The 21,924-nt window shown below is 40.1% G+C and overlaps 1 protein-coding gene across 1 annotated transcript in view; it reads left to right on the top strand.

Moving 5' to 3' along the window:
* The window catches only part of gpr158b (G protein-coupled receptor 158b), a gene marked incomplete at its 5' end in the record, with an annotated part of 60,242 nt that overhangs the window by 20,295 nt on the left and 18,023 nt on the right, over nucleotides 1-21,924 (top strand). The window contains 3 exons of the mRNA XM_081373440.1: nucleotides 9,447-9,549; nucleotides 13,977-14,188; nucleotides 14,395-14,463. Coding sequence (XP_081229566.1) covers nucleotides 9,447-9,549; nucleotides 13,977-14,188; nucleotides 14,395-14,463 — 384 coding nt within the window. The remainder of the gene's footprint in view (nucleotides 1-9,446; nucleotides 9,550-13,976; nucleotides 14,189-14,394; nucleotides 14,464-21,924) is intronic.

The following is a 21,924-nucleotide window of genomic DNA, read 5'->3' as shown; positions in this document are numbered from 1 at the left end:
TTAGTACAGGTTCACGGAGGAAAACAACTGAAATACAGCGCTGGTTGTTGTCTCGAACGATAACGACGAAATCCAAAGACGTGGGCTTTGTACCCAAGTATTAAATTGTATGAAATAATCCCGAAAAAAAGCACAAACACAGCAGAGATGGCAAGTTCAGCAGCTAACATTGCTGAGGTGAAGTGACGGCTAGTAACAGCAGACAAACGGCTAGCACTGACAGAGGCAATCCATCTGTCACTCAAGTGGCCACTGGCCACACCCTTAAATTTAAATATTAATCAACTAAACGGACGAGTTATAAAATAATTCACCCCCCTCACAGTTGTTATGAAGGGCACAATTAGCTGTATAGACCAAAGCCACATAGAGATCCAGGCTGTAAACATATTTTTTTCTGCTGTAAAGTTGGTAATTTTAACATGAGGGAGATACAGATTTGACTCACTTCTGCAGCCAGGCCAAGCGGCCAGTCAATGAATTGCAGTTTAACTCACTTCCGTGTTGGTTTCAAGAGAGAGACGGGGAGGTTGCCGCTTGTGTCGAACACACCTATAGTGAAGCCAATTAGAAAATCTTACTTCCTGGGGGTCCAGCGTACTGCGCAGACTCAAACTGAGCTCGACGACGTAGATGTGACGTGAGCAAACCGTCTGTCTTCTAGTAGCTGTGCCAAGATCAATCTGAATCATTACCTTCCGAAACTCGCAGAGACGGAGAGCGTGAGTAGGAGCTGTCCATGATCTTGGAGCAGGAGAAACTTTTTGTAGGTGTTCTGATTAATTACTTTGTCATTTTGCCTCGACGTCCTCCCGATTGCCCGCGAGCTTCTCCTCCTGTCCATACGGTAATTCTCTACTGTGCGACAGAGAGTCGCGTGGCTGTGACGCAATCGTTAGCCTACTTTTACAAAAACTGCTTCTACAGGGCCATAACGTAAGATACAAGGTAATGGAGCATTTTATACATTGTCGTGTTTCTTTAGAAATAAATAATGGACAAATGGAGTCTTTAAACGCCTCAGATGTGAAGTTATTCGCTGTCAAAGTGACGCCAAAATGAATGGGAGTCAATGGGATGCTAACTGCAGGTGGGGTTCCGTTAGCCAATGGCGGCAGTGTTACCAACTTAGCAATTTTGTTGCTAGATTTAGCAACTTTTCAGACTACCCTAGCAACTTTTTATTTAAAAAGCACCTAGCAACAAATTTAGCAATTTTTTTTATTTATTTGGCAACTTTTAGCAACTTTTGGAAAGTGATTCTAATCCAAACAACACACGTACAAGCTAGCTAAATAGACAGAGCGGTTCATTCATAATTCCTGTGCGGAAATCGCTGTGAAAACCGGAAAACAAAAGACAACGAGCGCAGGGGGCGGGGCTGGTCTATATAGCCAGGCAGAGAGGCTGCGGGCGGCAGCAGCAGCAGTAGCATGCATTTTGCATTTTTGGCAAAATAATTTAAACACATTTCATGTTTCACTGGTTGATAAGAAAATAGCCTACATTAAATGTAGTTGTAAAGTGTTTAACTGTACAATATCAATGTTGTATTTAAAAATGAAAAAATCTGATCATGAAAAAGTGTTGTTTGTATTACCCTACTTTTACAAATACTGTATGCATGTAGGCCTATGTATACATTGTATAATATATATATATATATATATATATATTTTTTTTTTTTTTTTTTATTATTATTTTTATTTTTTACAAACAAATCTAAATTAGCATTTCAAATAATAAACGTGTGACATAATGGCGTAGTGTTGCGTTGCGATTACGTAATGACGTCATAGCGCAATGACGTCACTGCGTCATTTAGCAACTTTTAGCAACAAATTGATCTTGCTTTAGCAACTTCTCCTGAAAATTAGTTGGCAACACTGAATGGCGGCGCACATCCACACAGCCACATCCAAGTGATCTGAGGGCGCGCGCGCATCCTGGTGTGTGACGTGTACGCAGACTGGTGCATAGATATATACAATAGATGTCGCCTTTAAAAAAATAAAAAAATAAAATACACTAGATGTCGCCTTGTCTACGGGAGTTCATTGGAACGAATGTCTTTAAGGCGACATCTAGTGTATATATCTATGCACCAGTCTGCGTACATGTCACACACCAGGATGCGCGCACGCCCTCAGATCACTTGGACGTGGCTGTGTATAAGAGGTAAAAACGATATAAATACAGTTCGTTTTCTCACACAAACCGCTCGTTACGTGTCTTAGGCCATCAATGTGTACTTACGATGGGGAATTGTTTTAATTTGGACTCTGTGCATGCTCTTTGAGACAGTGACCATAGACCTGCATTATACGACTGACAGACAAGAACGGTTTGACCTAAAAATATAAAAATTGAAACTGCTGCGAAAAAAAAGACACCTACATCTTGGATGCCCTTGAGGTAAGCTAAAACATACCAAAATTTTATTTCAAAGTGAACTATCCTTTTAAGCCAGTAATTCACAAACATGCAAAATGGTCAACACAAATCATATCAATATATTCTAGATCTATTTTGGTGCAGAAATGAAAGTAATTTGGTATTTATGTGTGCATTAAATCACAGATAACAAAATGTGAATGTGTTGTGAGCATACAAAACTAGTATGTGAGCGTTTTGTTGGATACGTTTGCATTTAACATTGTTTTTCCCTACTGTGTGTGACCTTATCAGAACACACCTACATGCTTTAAGCTTTTTCATTTCATATTGTCCCTGATGTAAGACTTTCCGGCATCAATTCTCCTTTCTAATTAATTGGACGGAGTGCAATGATATTTTTGTTTGCTCAAGTGGGATTGTTTTCATTGTTCTTTTTTTCACTGCGAAATATAAATGTGGGATTTATCACATCCTTGACTTGAGTCTATAGTAATCTGTGTTGGAAGTTGCTCCGCGAGAGCTAATTAGACTATCCGAGCTGTTCTGCCTGGGTGCCAGTGAGAGTCTGGGCCGGCTTGGATGTTTCTGGAAGTTGCACTCGTACGCTAAATCACATCACTGCGTGGGTTTATGCATTATGTCATTGCACAAGTGCTGAACATGAAGTGGTGTGAAAAACACAAATACTGGACCACAAAACCAGCCACATGGGTCAATTTTTTGAAATTGAGAGTTATACATCATCTGAAAGCTGAATAAATGAGCATTCCATTGATGTATGGTTTGTTAGGATAGGACAATATTTGACCGAGATACAACTATTGAAAATCTGGAATCTGAAGGTGCAAAAAAATCGAAACATTGAGAAAATCTCCTTTAAAGTTGTCCATTTATGTTCGCGCTTGTGCTGCATTCACTCACAAAAATACATGTTTTATATATTTACGGTTGGAAATTTACAAAATATCTTCATGGAACATGATCTTTAATTAATATCCTAATGATTTTTGGCATAAAAGAAAAATCTATAATTTTGACCCATACAATGTTTTGTTGGCTATTGCCACAAATAAACCCGTGCAACATAAGACTGGTTTTGTGATCCAGGGTCACTTATAATAAAAATTAAACACATTTCAATAAGAAATAAATATTGTTATTATTAAAAACGATAATGGGTAACAAATTTGGGTGGCCAATTTAACATAAATGAATGTTATTCAGTAGGCGCTAGCTAGTTTTGTAACTAAATGGTTGTTTGTAACTCATAAACTATGAAAATATTGCAGTTTTAAACTACAGCTTCAAAATCTGCACCAAACATTCCAAAAGAAACACTTTTTATAGTGCATATATTCATATAGTACTATCACGAATGTATTGTTCTTCATGAGGTTTTAAGAACTTTCACACCCTTCAATTAGTTATTTGTGATAGATTTTAATATGTAGCTGTAAGATGTCTACTTACATTTCGATTTTTGTTCGATTTTAAGATTTTGTGTTTATTGTAACATGAAATATTAACAATTCAACCTTTTTATGTAACAGTTTCATCAAATAAAATAAAAAGCGTTGAAAATGTTAAATAGCTCAAACCATGAGAAAATACAGCAGTCCATTATGGTACAAGGCTCACACAGAACATGTTCTCGATCCATTTGTTTTTCATTATTATGTAAACGTGCTAAACTGGTCTCTTTACCAGCTGCGGCGCATCTCGCTGTCTTTTCAGCATCTTCTGGCATGCCTATAATGTTATGTCATACATAAAAGAACCCTTTTGTTCCATTGCTCCAAATCTCGTTCCAAAGATTTGTTCCATTGCGTTTTACTCAGCAAAACTGTGTTTACAAAAGGTATTGGGGTACCAAAGTGTTCCCTACTTGAGAATACATCGGTCGGTCAATTATATGATGGAATATTGTGTGGACTGGACTGGGTTTGCAAGGCCCAATTGTTGTCTTGTGTAGAGGAGAATTTCCCAGTAAGATGTGATCCATTATATATGCAGTATAATGGATTTTCCTGGGCTTACTAAATTATTGACCATGCTCCATGTCTGCGTGGTCCCACTCATGGGAAAACCGGAGGAAAAGCAGCAAGGAAATGCACAGCAGGTTTCACAAGCACAACGCTTGCTCCCAACCACAGCAACTGAAGCAAAACGATATTTGGAAGGCTTTCCTGTGTTGATGAGAGAGAAGAAATACTTGTGTGCTGCCATCTGAGAAAGAGGCGAAAAGCAGCATGTGTGTGTGTGTGTGTTTGCGGAGAATCTATTTATAGCCTCATGTCTTCCTAAGACAGCAGGACCATGCCTCTTAAAATCTGTCCTGTCATTTAAGTTGAGCAACATCAGCTCGGGGCTTGACATTCGAAGGAGCGCATCCCCGATTCATATGCACTCAATGTCCTGCAATGACTTTCCTGAGGTGGATTAACCTGAGTAATGTTTTGAGTGGATGTTAGACTCTATCAGTCTCTCTGTTACTGCTAGAGAATAAAGCTCTGGAGACTTGAGACAGAACATGTCCAAGGCCTCATCATAATAATAATTTCCTTTCTAGTTTTCTTTTTCTACTTCTTTGCTATTTCTTCCGCTACATTAGTTGTAATGGTAATGCTGTGCTATACTGTGGCTCTCATTGGCTGTCGGCAGAAAGCTATTGTTTCTGAGTATAATCAGTGAGCGTATTCTCATGCCTCATTAGTGAAGATTTAAGACTTTAAAGGGAAAGTTCACCTATTTATGATCAAAAATTGCCCGTTTATCTGTGGAACACAAAGGGAGTTCATTAAATCAATATCCAGTTTACAATGACAGTACTGACTCAATTGAATGCTTATTAATACAACATCTAAGCGTGTCAGAAAAAGTACATGCAGCTCACTAATCATTTTTCTAAGTGCTCTGACAAGTTTTGGTGATAAATAACCCAATATTTAAGCAGTTAACAGTAAAATTGTTTCCATGTCTTTGGCAGAAAAATGTTTACCTGCTTCTTGACATTTCTATGCATCAGAATGAAAGGTGCATTTCTGTGGGGTTATAGTATGGTGAAATATAATTTTTAGCTTGAACCAGAAAAATATGTCTCTGTTTAAATTATAGATTATATTATCTGATGTTTTTTATAATTATTTTAAATATGTATTTTGTTTAAGTTGCTCTTATGTGTTTTGTTAGTGGCTTTGTAGTAGGCTATAGCTAACACTTTACAACAAGGTTCAATTTGTAAACATTACTTAACTACATAACAATAGTTAACATGAACATTAACTAATGGGACCTTATTTTAAAAGTGTTGCCAATTTATCAAAAGAATAGTATGAGTAGTTTATCTAAGATTGTAGCTTAGCAAACTACAGTTTAAAGGATTAAAACACCGTATTTTTAAAGTCACAGTAACTTCATAAAACATTATTGTTCCATAAAAAATACAACCTTATCATATAAAATTAAGATTATAAAACATCTTTCTGTCTTTTCAGCATCATGTGCCATGAGTGCCATGTCATGTCACATTATAGGAGCGTTTTTCAACCGTGTTGTTTCATTTAGTTTTGCTCAAGTCAGATTTAATCTAGATTTATTGTTTACTATGTATAAGTTGTGACTGTCAGAAATGAACAATGCTTTAACTTTGTATTCGTGTTTCTAAAATGAATGGATTATGCAATGACCAGTTGGCCCTTGAATAATTCAGGGAGCTCTGCATGGATGCACTGTGTAATTCAATACAATAGCAATTGCAAATTAAGTTGGCTGAACCCCTGGACATAATTGCTGATTCATCAAAACAGATGAATTTGGCACAATTCCTCTTTATAAAACTGAATATAAAGAAGTATTCTGGGGATGTCTGTTGAGAATATTTCATGCCAAAGTGTCTCAGGTTAAGGTCAAGCTACTCCAGAAGGCGTTTTTGTTCTGAAAAGACCCTTGTGGTGTTGATTCACTCTCATGCTTTGGATCGATGTCCTTTTGCATCACACAACTTCTGTTGAGCTACAGATGGCCTTATATTTTCTGGTAAAATGTCCTGCTAAATCATATTTTATCACCAATTTATGCAGAAATTGAAATCCTGCAACCAGACTAGTGGTTCTCACCATGGGGCCAGCCAGGAATGACTTAAAATAATTTAAAACAAGACAAAACAAACTTTAAAATGAGCTAAAACAACCAAAAATCATGAATATTTCTTATTTGTTTCAATTTATAATGAGCATTTATTTTGTGTAAATATCCCAAGCACTAAGCTATTTTATCAGGTGTAAATCAGTAAGTGAAAGTGAGTGAAAATATTCTTAAATGTCATTATTCTTAATCCTTATCCAGTAAATAATGAACAACTGCACAGTAAAATAATATTTTCATGATTTGTTATCACAACTTTTCCTATTTTGTCAAATCAACTTAGATAATTAATATGGTTCAGATTGCATAATATTTTGAGTTTTTATTTATTAAACCAATCTCCTTCATTGTATTAACTAAAAATATTTATTTCAATGAACTCAAAATTTTAAGGCAAAATCTTTACGTTTTTACAGTGAAATGTCATGTAAATTCATTGGTTAAAAATTCGGGAGGCCTGCAATTTAGTCTGTGAACAAGGGAGTCAAAAAGGTTGAGAATTACTGCATTAGACCACTGGTTCTAAAGCCAATGCTATGTTTACAAATGTTAAGAAAAAGCTGCTGAAATGTCATGAGAAGCAGTTAATGGGTAGCTGAGAAACACTGAAACTCGTCACAGCAATGCTGGATGAAGTGAACCGAAGGTGCACTGTCGCACATATCCAAATATATCCTGCAGCAGGTGTTATGTCGGCAGGTCTTCAGTGACAGAATGATCTTGTAACTCTGCTGATGCTGACACTTCTCAATCCTGGAGATTTCCAAGCATAGTCATGTTTTCAAATGTGTCAGGTCGCCCACATTTATCTGCACTGTAAAGCAGCAAGGTTTGCATTATTAAATCATATTCATATAGAGAGTATTCTCAGAGAGGAACAGCTGATATATTGAAAATCCTGTTCTGTTGCATATGATAGAGAGAGCTATATTGAACCACAGGTGTGTATAAATCAACATATAACCCTCTTTAAAGTTTTGCCGTGGCATTAAAGGAACACGCCGACTTTTTGGGACTTTAGCTTATTCACCGTATCCCCCAGAGTTAGATAAGTCCATACATACCCTTTTCATCTCCATGCATGCCGTAATCACTCCACAGAAGTAGCAGTGCTTCGCCTTCTGAGAATATAGTTCCCAGTATGTGTACGGTTAGAAGATGGCTGTGTCTCATGTGACCTTGTTATTTGTTCAAGCTGTGACTATATAAATCACAACATGTAAATAGGAAAATGTTGGCATTATTTTGTTACTTTTTGGGAGCAGTATGCTAGCTGGAGCTGTTTACCTCCAGTCTTTGTGCTAAGCTAGGCTAGCGGTGGGTGCGTCAGACAGAGTTACGGCACGCACGGAGATGAAAAGGTTATGTATGGACTTATCTAACTCTGGGGGATACGGTGAATAAGCTAAAGTCCCAAAAAGTCGGCGTGTTCCTTTAAAGTTTGTGTGAATCTTGTCTTGTATAGCCAGACCTTTAGTCTGACGGCAGCTTTCATTGGCCAAGGACCGCGCAATAAGACGTCTGACCGACATGTACTGTAAAGCAACCAATCACAGTTTGTTTTGTTCAGCGTCAAAATGTGAAAAGTCGATGTCCCCACAATAACAGGTCGGTGTGCATTCATTCAAGAATGTTGTGGAGGTTTACTTCAACAGTGGCGCAACAATGGCGCTGTAAACTTCACATACTTTTAAAAATGTAGATTTTATTTGATCCCGATAAGCGCTTATTGTCACAGTTGTAAACACAACGAATTTCTCCTTCCATAACGGGGTTTGGCATCGCAACGGCTTTTTTTTATAGGCGGACCGTTCTCCTGTAGAATTCAACCAATCAGATGACGACTTTGAAACTACCAAAGTGTTGTTTACATAAGTGTTGTCTACACAAGACACCATTATGTGTATCAGACATTCAGCCAAAGGGGCCCGAGGATGAGACTAGGGTGAATAGGATGGGAGGGGACATCTTGGCATTTGATCTGTAGTGTTATTATGAAAAAGCAACACATACATTTTTATTTTTATTTTACTGAATATAGCATAGAACATAGAATATAGCACTTGATGCACCATTTTCTTCCCAAAGATTTTTAAACCAAAGCTAAAGTGAATAAATCTAAAATGGAGGTAATTACCTCCAGCAAGACTTGTTCACATTGAATCCTTCATGCTGAAATAAAGGTGACAAAATTGTGACTTATTTAGCAAGAAACATTTATCTGAGACCTGAGATCCTCACTTCATTATGTTTCGTCTGGGCTTCATGGTGCTTCTGGGTTATTTATAGAGCCTTGTGAACTTGGTGTGACTTTTTTCTAGTTCACAGTAAAACTTTCTTGAATACTGTAGACTAAAAAGTTGAAGTTGGCAAAGTCTCCTGTACACTTGAAACAGGCACAAAATGGCACAGTGTGAAATGCACATCTTGAGCACAACTTTCGTGTACAATATGTATCGTTCTATATGTAAACAGTTTTTATTTCAAGCTTGGCCGTCATTTCAAAGGGCCTTTAAGGAGCAAGCTGCTGTGAGCCCGTCAGTTTACATGCCCATGTTGGCTTTACCGTAATGTTGCCAGAATGTGAGTAAAAATAAATTGCTGCACATATATCGACTGTCATAATAACTCATAAAACCGACATTTTCATTTCTGAAAATCTGATAAATGACTGTGACACCACTGTCACAGATGGTCTATTAGCAGAGCTGTTTTCCTCAGGAAGTTCCTTGTTCATACTGTGACAAATCTGTATATAATTTCTATTGTCAGATAAGATTTCAGCACTTTAAATGAAGAAAGTGGTTCTGGATCTTAAGATCCAAGGTTAAATATTTACATGCATTGTGTCTCCTGTACTTTTAATAATGAAGTCCAGTTCTAAAACTAAACTCGTTCTTTTCCAGTGTGAACCAATTGTGGGCCATGGGTTTGTGCTGGACAAATACAAGTGCCAATGCAAGAGAGGTTTCTACCACCCAAGCCGAGTGGTGCTCAATGGCTTCTCAAGTAAGTACAAACCTGAACTGGTGAGACTTTAGATTTATTATATTACTTGTTTTTTAAGGTGAATTATAGGAATCTCTATACCATCCATACTGTAATCTCTTATAGTATTTTGATAATTAATCATACTTAATGATAATTATGATAAGATTTATTTTAAACAGTCTGAACAGTTAGATATGAACTGTAGATATGGCTTGGGTTCATCTGTAAATCAAAGAGATTATTTCATCTGCTTAATTGTGTCAACAATAAATGTGAGTGTAAAATGAATGGAAATAAAGTAATTGGTCAGAGATTGTTTGAACAGAACTAGCCTGCACTGAATTTTTCTTTCTGACAGAAACAGATACACAAACATAGAGTTACTTCCTTCCACCAGATAATTCATGATCTCAAACTAGGCACGAAAACCCCAAAGACAAGTTTATTTTTATTTAATGTGGAGAGTCCTAGTTGTTAAGAGCAATATTCCTCTCATGTGCACTCACAATTAACTTATGCAAAAATAGCGCCATTTAAATGCGTCGCCACTACTTTTAAATAAATTAACATTAGCATGGAGACAGTATTGGCTAATTAACATACAGGCCACATAAATGTGGACTAATTACAAAAAGCTGCAGTTCTGTCCAAACACGTGGCAGATACACGCATTCACCTTATTTCATATTTGATAAACCAAGGCTTGTTCATAATTCAAAAAGCCTTGGACTCCTTGAAAATCATCCAATCTGTGGTTAGTGAATTTTGTTGTGTTGTCTTGTCTTGCAGGGGCTTGCAAATTGTCCTCTGCAGTTATAGTCTGTTATCTGTTCTCTGTCATTGTGTGTGTGCTCTGCATTATTAGATTACTATTGTGCTTTTAAGCCTGCTTCAACTTGACTTCACTCCCTCAGGAGAAATCACTTCAGATTAAAAAGGTTCCTCCACCCAAGTAGAAGCTAGTGCAGGTCAGCAGCTGAAGAACCCTACATTAATTTCAGCAGAGTTCTGCTTCCATTTTTGAATACTTATGAATACCAAAGTCCAAGATTTGAAATATCTTGATTGTTTCTCCTAAACAGCAACTATGGACACTTTTGCAGGAAGTCTCCTAATTCACTTACATCTACCTATTTCAGAGGAAGAGACCCTTGATCTCGCAGAGATCTCAAAAAAAAGCTATACTTCCATTCAAAGTTGCGAATTTAACTTGTGCGCAAAGTTGGAATATGGCATAAAACATTTGTGAATAATGCACCGTTACCGTCCAATGTGTTCTTAAGAACAAAATTGTCACTTCCTGGGAAATTGGCACAAAATATCTGTAATAAAAATGGAAGCTGCTGCGGTTGGGGTTGGTATCAAGAAATTTATTATGCGCATGTCTTATCAGATTAAAAAATAATCTACCTCAAAATGTGCATGTTTTTTTTATGTACATTTTTAGAATTTATGCGCATCTTGTCATTTCCATCCAGAGTTTTTTCTATGCGATATCCCAACATTTTTCTCCTACTGTCATGATTCTGCACTCGTGTCCGTGATTTTCTTTAGTCTTGAGGCAGAACCCGTGTTTTGTGTACAAGCACATGGCCTTTTGTTTGTGCCATGTGCTTGTGTTGTCTCGTTCTCTTGCCCTGCCCCCTTGTTATCTCATCTTGTAATTATTAGATTGTTGCTTTCACCTGTGTTCCTGATTAGTTTGATCCCTATTTAATCCCCTTGTGTTTGCTGTCCTGTGTCGGTACATTGTCTATCCTTGTCTGATACCCTCCGTTAGTTACCTGAAGAAAGTCTTGTCTAGTTAGAAGTTTTTGATCCTGTCTTTATTGTCTAAGTTTATCGTCGGAGTGTTACTCTAGTGTTTTCTGTCTTTGTAGTTCATCCTGTCTTGTTTTACCCCCTCGTGGGTTTTGTTTTCTGTTTTTGACCAAATAAACCTTTTGAGTGTCTGCACCTCGTCTGCTTTTGGGTTCATCTCCACCACATCCCATGACAGAATGTACCGACCAAAAGAGAACCCAGCAGACAGTATGTCCTCCCAGCTCAAGCGACAATCTTTTGAAGGGACCCGGTTGGTCGTGTTTCGCGGGATCCGTGGAGGCCGCAGTAGAGGAGGTGATCGAGAGGGTTCTACAAGGGCTTCTTCCTCGAGGTCTCCACCATCTGCCTCGCTACCTGTGATCCCAGAGGGTCGTGTCCTGGGCGTTGTAGCCCTTGGTGATCCGGCTGGTTCCACCTCTCCTGAGGTCCCTTCTGCTCCCATTGTCCTCCATGGTAAACGAGGGAGACGAGTTTCCTGGGATTCCCCGTCTGAGTCTTCCTCGACCGAGTCAGCGCTGCCCGAGAACGCCATCCCTTCTCCTGTTGCGGATCCAGCTGAACATCTCCAACTGGTCGCTAGTCCAGCTACAGATTCGGCTTCGCGTTCAAAGAGAAAGAAGAGGAGAAAGGGAGCCTCTCGCTCTTCATCTCTAGCTGTCCCAAGCGCTGTTCCAGAGCCCGCTACAGCAAGCGCTGTCCCAAGCGCTGTTCCAGAGCCCGCTACTGCAAGCGCTGTCCCAAGCGCTGTTCCTGAGCCCGCCACGGCAAGCGCTGTTCCTGAGCCCGCCACGGCAAGCGTTGTTCCTGAGCCCGCCACGGCAAGCGCTGTTCCTGAGCCCGCCACGGCAAGCGCTGTTCCTGAGCCCGCCACGGCAAGCGCTGTTCCAGAGCCAACTTCTGCAAGCGCTGTTCCAAAGTCTGCAGTCATGAGGGCTGCAGAGCGAGCAGCGGCCGATTCGGCTGCTAAGGCTGTTTTGCGGTCGGTTTCGGCGAGCCACGAGACGCCGATTGTCATCGCTGTAAGAGCCTTGTCCGAGTATCTGTCCAGTCTAGCCAAGATTCTGGAGATGCCTGTCCCAGCTGATGTGTCCAGTCCTGTCCCAGCTGATGTGTCCAGCCCTGTCCCAGCTGATGTGTCCAGCCCTGTCCCAGCTAATGTGTCCAGCCCTGTTCCAGCAGATATGTCCAGTCCCGTCCCAGTTGACTGGAGGATGTCTGTGTCCAGCCCTGTCCCAGCTAATGTGTCCAGCCCTGTCCCAGCTAATGTGTCCAGCCCTGTCCCAGCTAATGTGTCCAGCCCTGTCCCAGCTAATGTGTCCAGCCCTGTCCCAGCTAATGTGTCCAGCCCTGTCCCAGCTAATGTGTCCAGCCCTGTCCCAGCTAATGTGTCCAGCCCTGTCCCAGCTAATGTGTCCAGCCCTGTCCCAGCTAATGTGTCCAGCCCTGTCCCAGCTAATGTGTCCAGCCCTGTCCCAGCTAATGTGTCCAGCCCTGTCCCAGCTATTGTGTCCAGTCCTGTCCCAGCTGATGTGTCCAGTCCTGTCCCAGCTGACAGGAGGATGTCTGTGTCCAGTCCTGTCCCAGCTGATGTGTCCAGTCCTGTCCCAGCAGATGTGTCCAGCCCTGTCCCAGTTAATGTGTCCAGCCCCGTACCAGCTGTCACCCGACCTCTGTTTGTCTCCCCGGACGCCCCTGTCTCCACTTCACCCCGGACTGTCTCCCCCAAGACTGATCCTCGTGTTTCCCCATCCAAGTCTACCCGGACCCCTCGCCCTCAACCATCGTCCTGTCCACCCAAGACCCCTAGTCCACCTGTTCACCCTGGACTGCCCCTTAAGAACTGTGTGTTTCCTCCTCCTCCTCTGCCTTGTTTGTTGTTTTTGATTTTTCACCCCAACCCTGTTATTGTTTATTCATGTATGCCATTATTGTTATTTGTCATGTTTTGTTGGTTCGTGTCAATGTCTTAGTCCGTCTTGTCCCGCATTTGATGTTCCCTTGAGGAGCGTCTGGAAGCCGCTCCTTGAGGGAGGGGTTCTGTCATGATTCTGCACTCGTGTCCGTGATTTTCTTTAGTCTTGAGGCAGAATCATGACAGACCCGTGTTTTGTGTACAAGCACATGGCCTTTTGTTTGTGCCATGTGCTTGTGTTGTCTCGTTCTCTTGCCCTGCCCCCTTGTTATCTCATCTTGTAATTATTAGATTGTTGCTTTCACCTGTGTTCCTGATTAGTTTGATCCCTATTTAATCCCCTTGTGTTTGCTGTCCTGTGTCGGTACATTGTCTATCCTTGTCTGATACCCTCCGTTAGTTACCTGAAGAAAGTCTTGTCTAGTTAGAAGTTTTTGATCCTGTCTTTATTGTCTAAGTTTATCGTCGGAGTGTTACTCTAGTGTTTTCTGTCTTTGTAGTTCATCCTGTCTTGTTTTACCCCCTCGTGGGTTTTGTTTTCTGTTTTTGACCAAATAAACCTTTTGAGTGTCTGCACCTCGTCTGCTTTTGGGTTCATCTCCACCACATCCCATGACACCTACTGTATAGTAGGGAATATTAGATTTCGGATGCAGCCAATGTCACATCCTTGTCATAGTATGGTTCCTTGTCGTCCACCTGTTGTTAGAATCAGACCGGGAAACATACTCTGATGAATCCTGGGAATTGTCCGGGAGGTGTTTGCCCTGCCGAGAAGGCTGTCAGTTCTGCAGGGATGACACACCGTGTCTGGCTCAGGAGGACACTGCCCTCCGTCTTGCCATGGTCTCCATTCAGGGGTTCTGTATGCTCCTGGACTTCATCAGCATGGTGGTTGTCTACCACTTTCGTCGCAACAAGGTAAGTACGTTTACAACCGTCATCTCATCTGGAAAGGCTTTGTACTCTATTCTGCTTTTATTCTGCTAGAGTTACCTGAGCCAAAGAAAAACTAGAGCTTGATTTCAGCTCGGGCAGGTTCATTGGCCTGAAGGGCAAATACTGCTTTTCAAAATGTCATAGTTTATTCGTTCTCTCCTATTACTTCTCTCAACCTTATTTTTCAGAGGATCAAAGCATCTGGTCTTATACTTATTGAAGCGATACTTTCAGGATCTGTACTTCTCTACTTCCCTGTAAGTACCAAGACTTTATTTCAACTCATCTGTCAAAATGAAAGTGGAATATCAATTTTCCCTTTCATCATATGTCACTATTTAAGATCAACATGAAACGTGTAAATAAGATTTTACTTCAATAATCTGGCATATTTCTAAGTGAAAGGGCATGTTCAATTAGGAAAGAGAAATTTATTCTTTTTTTCATCTGTTAAGTTCCATTTTTTGTGATCTGATCACAAGTGGTCAGCGCTAAATACAGATGAGAGAAGGTGCACTAAGTAATGGGATTCAACTTTGCTGCATTGTACCAAAAGAAACACAGTTGTGTATCTTTTCATTCACTTCTTTTCTCATTTGCTCGTAAGCTGGGTTCCTGAGAAAGTGATGTTGGGTCTGATGAAATAAGATCTCATTTCATTCAAATGGTCACAGATGATGTTAACACCAGATGGAAACATTGCATATTGGCTGTCCACTTGGGATTGGATCACTATATAAGCATCTAATACAAAAACAGACCAGGGACGGTTTTAATTTCATGCTATATTTAAAGGACCAGGCATCCAGGATGCAGCTGTAAAGATCCATTATGATTTTCTTGGTTTTATCCTCAGTTGACTGATTTGTACAGTTTGCACCTGAGGCTCTTTGAAATGCAATGGTCTGCTTTTCATTTGGCTGGTCTAGTGTATTACGTAAGCCTGTTCAATGTTGAAAGAGTCATATTATTTATGTCGGTTTAAGTGAAAGCTAAGTATTTGTTGGCCAGCTTTCAGTCACAATTATCATTTCAAATGCATATTAAGTTCTCATTTTTGTTGCATTTCCATATTTAGTTGTTTCCGTGAAACCCCATCAGAACATTTTGATTCTTCAACTAGATAACTCGTTGTGAATGAAAACCTGATCAAACACAATAGAAGATGCCCTATATTTTATCACTTCTCATTTGAGAATGCTTGTGTAAATTTAAAATTGAATCTGTCAAAAATGAATCCCTCAACGGAGTTGTGTAAACTCTTAGATTCTGTGTTCTTGTTTGATTAAAAACAGGCCCGTCATCTGTTGTGCTCCTGTCTCTTGGTATTTTTCTCTGTTCTTAAGCTGAGCACACCTCCCGGACCATCTGTGTCAACAGCTCTTGCATTTATATGAGAGATAGAGGGAGGATGAAACAGGGTAAGGATAGATGGTTTATTTGCACAGGCTGTTTGTCATTTTAGCTTTGGATTATGAAAACCAGGTAATGACACAAACGGTTTTAAAAAAAACCTATAATGAATGCAGTTTGCACGCTGTTCCGAGTGTAAGGTTATGGAGCACTCTCATTCAGACACCTGAAACAGCTGTTTAAAATGCAGAAAGTGAGCTTGACTACACCAAACCTGTGGTGATGTTTGGTTATAGCGCGTATCTCCTCATTTGATCATATATCAATTAATAAATGCTGCCTTCTGCAAATAGAAAATATACAATTAACAATAAAAGGTAAAATTAAGATGTAATATGATGTACAAGTATGTGATGTTTTACATCAATAATGATTATTTTAATAGCCTTACAATATAAACATCATAAACTGTTATTACATGAAAATGACTAGGATTTATGCTGCCATTGGAAATTTCCCACTTCCCACTTCTGAAGTCGTGATTACAAGCTCGTCGCATTCAAGTGCTTTGTTGTCAGAAAGAACAAGAATCTTGGAGGACTGTAGGTTTATTCTCACCTGTTTATTGTGAAAATCTTATTTAGCATCACATTTTAGTCAAATACAGGCTATTTTTGCTGTTTATAAAAAATACAATATACATCAAATTATTATATATAAGTAAATATGCCCTACTTTAACGACAAGGCAAGGGATAGCTGTTGTCAAAAAAACTAAAGAATATCAGTAAGAGCAGCAATCGTTCTCCTCTCCGCCATGTTTAAAGTTTATGGCCTGCTTAAAGGGTTCACCCAAAAATTAAAATTCTGTCAGTAATTACTCACCCTCATGTTGTTCCAACCCCATAAGACTTTCGTTCATCTTCGGAACACAAATTAAGATATTTTTGATTAAATCTGAGAGCTGGATCACTCCTCCACAGGCTTATGGACACCTTAACTTGCTGGCCCAGAAAATGTATTAAATACATTGTTAATATAGTCCAAGTGACTCCAGTGGCTCAATCTTAAGTTTATAAAGCGACGAGAATACTTTTTGTGCGCAAAAACAAACAAAAATAACGACTTTATTCCACATTTCATTTCCTTCTCTCTGGACCTCGAGTTTTTTTTAACGTAGTGTAGTAGCGTAGCGCGTCTGTGTTGCACGTCACCACGTATCACACATGACCAGAGTCGCCCAATAGTGAGCCTACGTGGTGACGTGCAACACAGACGCGCTGCGCAAAAACACTACGTAAACTAACTCGAGGCCCAGAGAGAATGCAATGAATAGTGGAATAAAGTCGTTATTTTTGTTTGTTTTTGCGCACAAAAAGTATTCTCGTCGCTTTATAAACTTAAGATTGAGCCACTGGAGTCACTTGGACTATATTAACAATGTCTTTAATACATTTTCCGGGCCAGCAAGTTATAGTGTCCATAAGCCTGTGGAGGAGTGAGACAGCTCTCAGATTTAATCAAAAATATCTTAATTTGTGTTCCGAAGATGAACGAAAGTCTTACGGGGTTGGAACAACATGAGGGTGAGTAATTACTGACAGAATTTTCATTTTTTGGGTGAACTAACCCTTTAACTCGGGAACTTGGGTATCAATATTATCTTTGAGCTTCCCAATGGTAAATACAACTTGAGAGGGCGTTCATGTCCAATTTTTACGTCAGTTTTGATAGCATGTGAAGGCAGTTTTAAATACAACACTCAATTTGAATGATATGAAATAGGGAGCCCGGCTCTGGCTATCTATCCATCAAAGCGTCCTTGTCCTGAAAAAGGTTGAAGACCACTAGTTTAGTGAATTCATCCCTAAATGTTACAAAAATATTAGCAATAACTAAAAATGAAGATTTTCTTTGTAAGCCAATAATGGCATGGTTCAATAAAGAGCATCCACAGCACCATAAACGTTTAATAAAAAAAATCATCTGTTATCCATCTCTTAAAGTCAACATGAAATCAAAACTGACCCTATTCATTTTCTTAATTCACATTTTTGATCTTCAGTGCATGTATCGCCTCTAAAACAACCTCTTGTTTTTTCAATCTCTCCCTTCCAACCAGCTGGCTCAATTCTGGTATTTAACAGCCACTTTTCATAATCCAATAAAAATATTGACACATGATGTTGAATGTTCTGTTTCATGCCCATTATGTAAGTAAAATGCATTGTGAAAGGTGTTTCATGGCCACTTTTTTTTAACAAATTCAGTTTTCATGGCACTGCAAACTGAATTCTGATGTGATTTTAAGCTCTGAATAGAACAGATGACAGTCGTCAGTGATCAAACATGTGCATGCACTCAGATGCACTACGGCTGCGTATAGTTTCTATCGTGACATGCTGCTGTTCTGCTGTGCAGCGCTATGCATTATTAATGAGTCCATCAAGTTCTAGCGCAACTTGTTATAAATAAATCCTCTGATTAATTAATGGCAGAGTGTTGAAGGCAAAAGGGGCCACCTATTTGTCTCCAGTCTGATGTTACAAATATGTCACTATATTTCTTTTGTTGTCATTGACTCCCTGCCCTACAGCACTGAAAGTACAAGATTTGGACCAGTTTACAGTGGAATTGAACAACTTAGGCTATTTGACTACCAAGATCTGTTATGTCAGTTTCATGAAGAGTTTCAAGCCTTTCGTTTCTAGTGCCTCGCTGGGCATTCATAGTGTGAATTGACTTGCGCATTGCGCCGACAATGGACCATGTGACATTGTCAAGTAAAATCTGTCAAAAACATTTATTTCTCATGACCTTAACTCTTTCCCCGCCGTTGTCATAATTTTCCGGCAATCCATGTTTTCACTGTTGTATGGTAGGGGACGTTATTACGCATCTTCTGAAAGAGTACAGAATCTGCGGTTCGAAACAGAGGGGAAAAAGAAGCAGAAACAAGCTATAAAATCATTGCTTATGCACATGTAAGCTAGCGCAATCATCGGACATTAAACCAAATTAAAACTGCCTAATGTTACTGAATGAAATGTCGACCCATTCTGAATCCGATCCGGACATAGTCTTTGACAAAAACGCGATTTTCTCAGCTTTTTATTCAAAATGTTGCTTTTTTATGAAACTTTTCCACATTCAAAAATGTTTATAAGAAAAGATTGCATGAAGCTAGAATTTTTTCTTTCTTTCAGATTTTGGGGAAAATGTCCATCTTGACGTAAAACCAGCAAGATGTCAATTGCATTCACTCCAAACAAGCCTAAAATAACATATAACAATATACTCTATCCAGCAATGTTAAAGGCTCAGTGAAGGAGGAGGCGGGAACCTACGAACGTTAAACATAAACTTTAATCCGAAAATAAACAAACAACAAAACAAGTAAAGTGGAAGCCCGTCATGGACGACTGGCGCACATAAACATAATAAAACATAACATAAATGTCCCGGGCCTGGTACTCTCTCGTCCCTCACTGTCGTCACACCTCCTTTTATCCTTCTAGAGCTCCTCGTGGTACTCAAGACCGGTGTGGTGCGCAGGCGGTTAACTTTCCACATACCCCCATCGCCCTTCACAGGCCAGGGGACACCCACGAGACTGCACTCTACACTGGAACACGATTTTTTCTTCTTCTTCCTCTCTTCCGTCTCTTGCCTCTGTCCCTCCACATCCTTCCGTCTCTTTTTCTCTCGCCTCGCCTGTCCGTAATTACATATAGCAATTACAATAACTGGGTTATAACTAGGTAATAACCCCGAACCTACCCCTAAACCTAACCTTAACCCCTGTAGTTCGCTTATATTACCAGTACTTTCTTGGGTAAGTACACTGTAAGTACGCATACTGTGAAATAGGGTGTTGCCAGGGGGGTTTTGTTGCCTGCGAACTGAGTGCATTTGAAACATTGCTGCTTTTACATGAAGATGAGCTTGATGAACGTAAAGCACGGTTGTTCAGAGCCATATGTTGGAAACTAAATTGGCACCTGCCGATAAAAATAGTATTTTGCTACAAATCAACATGATGCCTAATGAAGTTATACTTAATTTCTAGCATGCATCTGGTGAGGTTTACCATTGAACATTTCTGTGCATCTCAAATGAGCCTAGTATAAAGCAGGCAGAACCAAGACAGCAGCCATAACCTGTAGCCCAAGACTGGTTGCCCACTGAAGCTAAGCAGGGTTGAGCCTGGTCAGTGGGAGACCTCCTGGGGAAACTAGGTTGCAGTTGGAAGAGGTGTTAGTGAGGCCAGCAGGGGGCGCTCACCCTGTGGTCTGTGTGGGTAAAAACTCCCCAGTAAGTGGACACTACTGTCAAAGAGCACCGTCCTTCAGATGAGACGTTAAACCGAGGTCCTGACTCTCTGTGGTCATTAAAAATCCCAGGATGTCCTTCGGAAAAAGAGTTGGGGTTTAACCCCGGAATCCTGGCCAAATTTGCCCATTGGCCTCTGTCCATCATGGCCTCCTAATCATCCCCATATACTGATTGGCTTCATCACTCTGTCTCCTCTCCAAAAATAAGCTGGTGTGTGGTGGGTGTTCTGGCGCACTATGGCTGCCGTCGCATCATCCAGGTGCTGCTGCACATTGGCAGTGGTTGAGGTGATTCCACCCTTCTAAGTAAATCACTTTGAGTACCCAGAAAAGCGCTATATAAATGTAACAAATTATTATTATTATTATACCAAAGGTGATTTTTTCCCCCAATTTGGTTTTGATGTAACTTCTTGTGTGGACAAGTCAGTATATCTAACCAAAATGTGAAATGACTGACTTACATTAAAGGGTTACTTCAGGATTTAGCATTAAGCTTTGTATTAGTAGAAAACCTGTAGTATTTTCGAATTACCATGCTTTCCCCCCTCATATCCCCCTGAGAGGAGAGATTTATGTATTTTTTGTCTGGAAAAAATCCTCCGATGACGCAAAAATCGTCATTTTGCGTCATCGGAGGATTTTCTGTCCAGAGGCTAAAGACTACAGCCAGTAGATGGCGTTATTCCGCATGTTTTCAACCCGCCCATACAGGGTGGGATCTCACTCACAGAATGTACACAGTATCAGCCGTCTTTCTTTGGAAGCTAAGCTAGCATGCTCTTGTTCTGTGGAGAAAGCTGAATAATAGGAGAAAGCTGAGTAAGTAGGGGTTACCATCTTCCTTTTCCCGGACTTGTCCGGCGGGCGAGACTGTTAAAAATGTCCGGGATTCGGCTTTTGCGTTCTGCGGTCGCCATTCATTGTTTACATGCACACCTCTCGTTTCAATCTAACTGAATTAATTCCGATCGGTGAATCTGACTGTAGTGTTTACATGAACGCTAAACAAGTGATAGGTTGATGTGCGTTTTAACATTGCTAAGAAAATTCCCGCTCCTCCGTGAGAGATGCGAGACCCGGCGCGTCTCAGTAATGACGCCACCGGCCTCGCGCCGTTCTCCCGCGGCCGTCAGCCTCGTCCTGCTCGCCACAGTAAACATGATGAATGGCGACTGTAGAACGCAAACGCCGAATCCCGGACATTTTGGGTCTCTAAATCCCTGGCAAACTCATCACTTATTTAGGCTAGCCTTGTTGTTTTCAACTGTGCTCTCTAACCGGTAGGCGTGGCCTCCTAAGGCAGCGAAGCAAGTGCATTCTGGGAGTTGTTGTCTTTCATCCACATAAGCCAAAAATACATTTTCTGGCTTTTTTCAGTCTAGAAAGCTCCAAATTCAAAAATTTCTCCACAATTCTTCTACATAAATGACCTATTTTAAATACACATTCATCTTCCCAGAGGTGAAGTATCCCTTTAAGATTTTCACTATCCTGATGAGTGTAAAAGGCATGTGCTCATTTATTTCTCTGAGAGGAGAAGTGCTGCTAATTGAGTCTTCCTCGTTGTTAGAAGCTACACATGGAAGAGCTCTTTGATTACACTGAAGGGGCCGTTTTGCTGTTTGCACATTTAAGAGGACGGCTGTGGATTGGAAAGCTGTACTAGTGGCTCTCCTAGGGGAGATAAGAACAGATGCATCATTCCATCAGTCTGTGCTGATATTTATTGAATTCTGCTGCTTTAAATAAGACCGGCACAGAACAAAAGGGACAGCGGGCTTGTCAGATAATGAACACTTCGCAAACTCAGGAGGATAAAGAGCCATGGATTAAACAAAGACAATCTGGAAAGCTTGTACTTGTACTTCATTCACACTCATTATAACATGAGTATATTTGTGTGTTTAAGAGAGTTTTTTAAGTTTTGAAGGATCTCTCACTGTTTCCTATTAATGAGCTGCACAGCTTTTATATGGGAAAACACATACAAGGTTTTGATATTTTACAACTACATCGGGATAAATCTCAT

The sequence above is a fragment of the Scardinius erythrophthalmus genome (genome assembly GCF_964197995.2).
Source record: "Scardinius erythrophthalmus genome assembly, chromosome: 9".
Classification (NCBI taxonomy): Eukaryota; Metazoa; Chordata; class Actinopteri; order Cypriniformes; family Leuciscidae; genus Scardinius; species Scardinius erythrophthalmus.
This window is presented reverse-complemented; position numbering and strand designations above follow the sequence as displayed.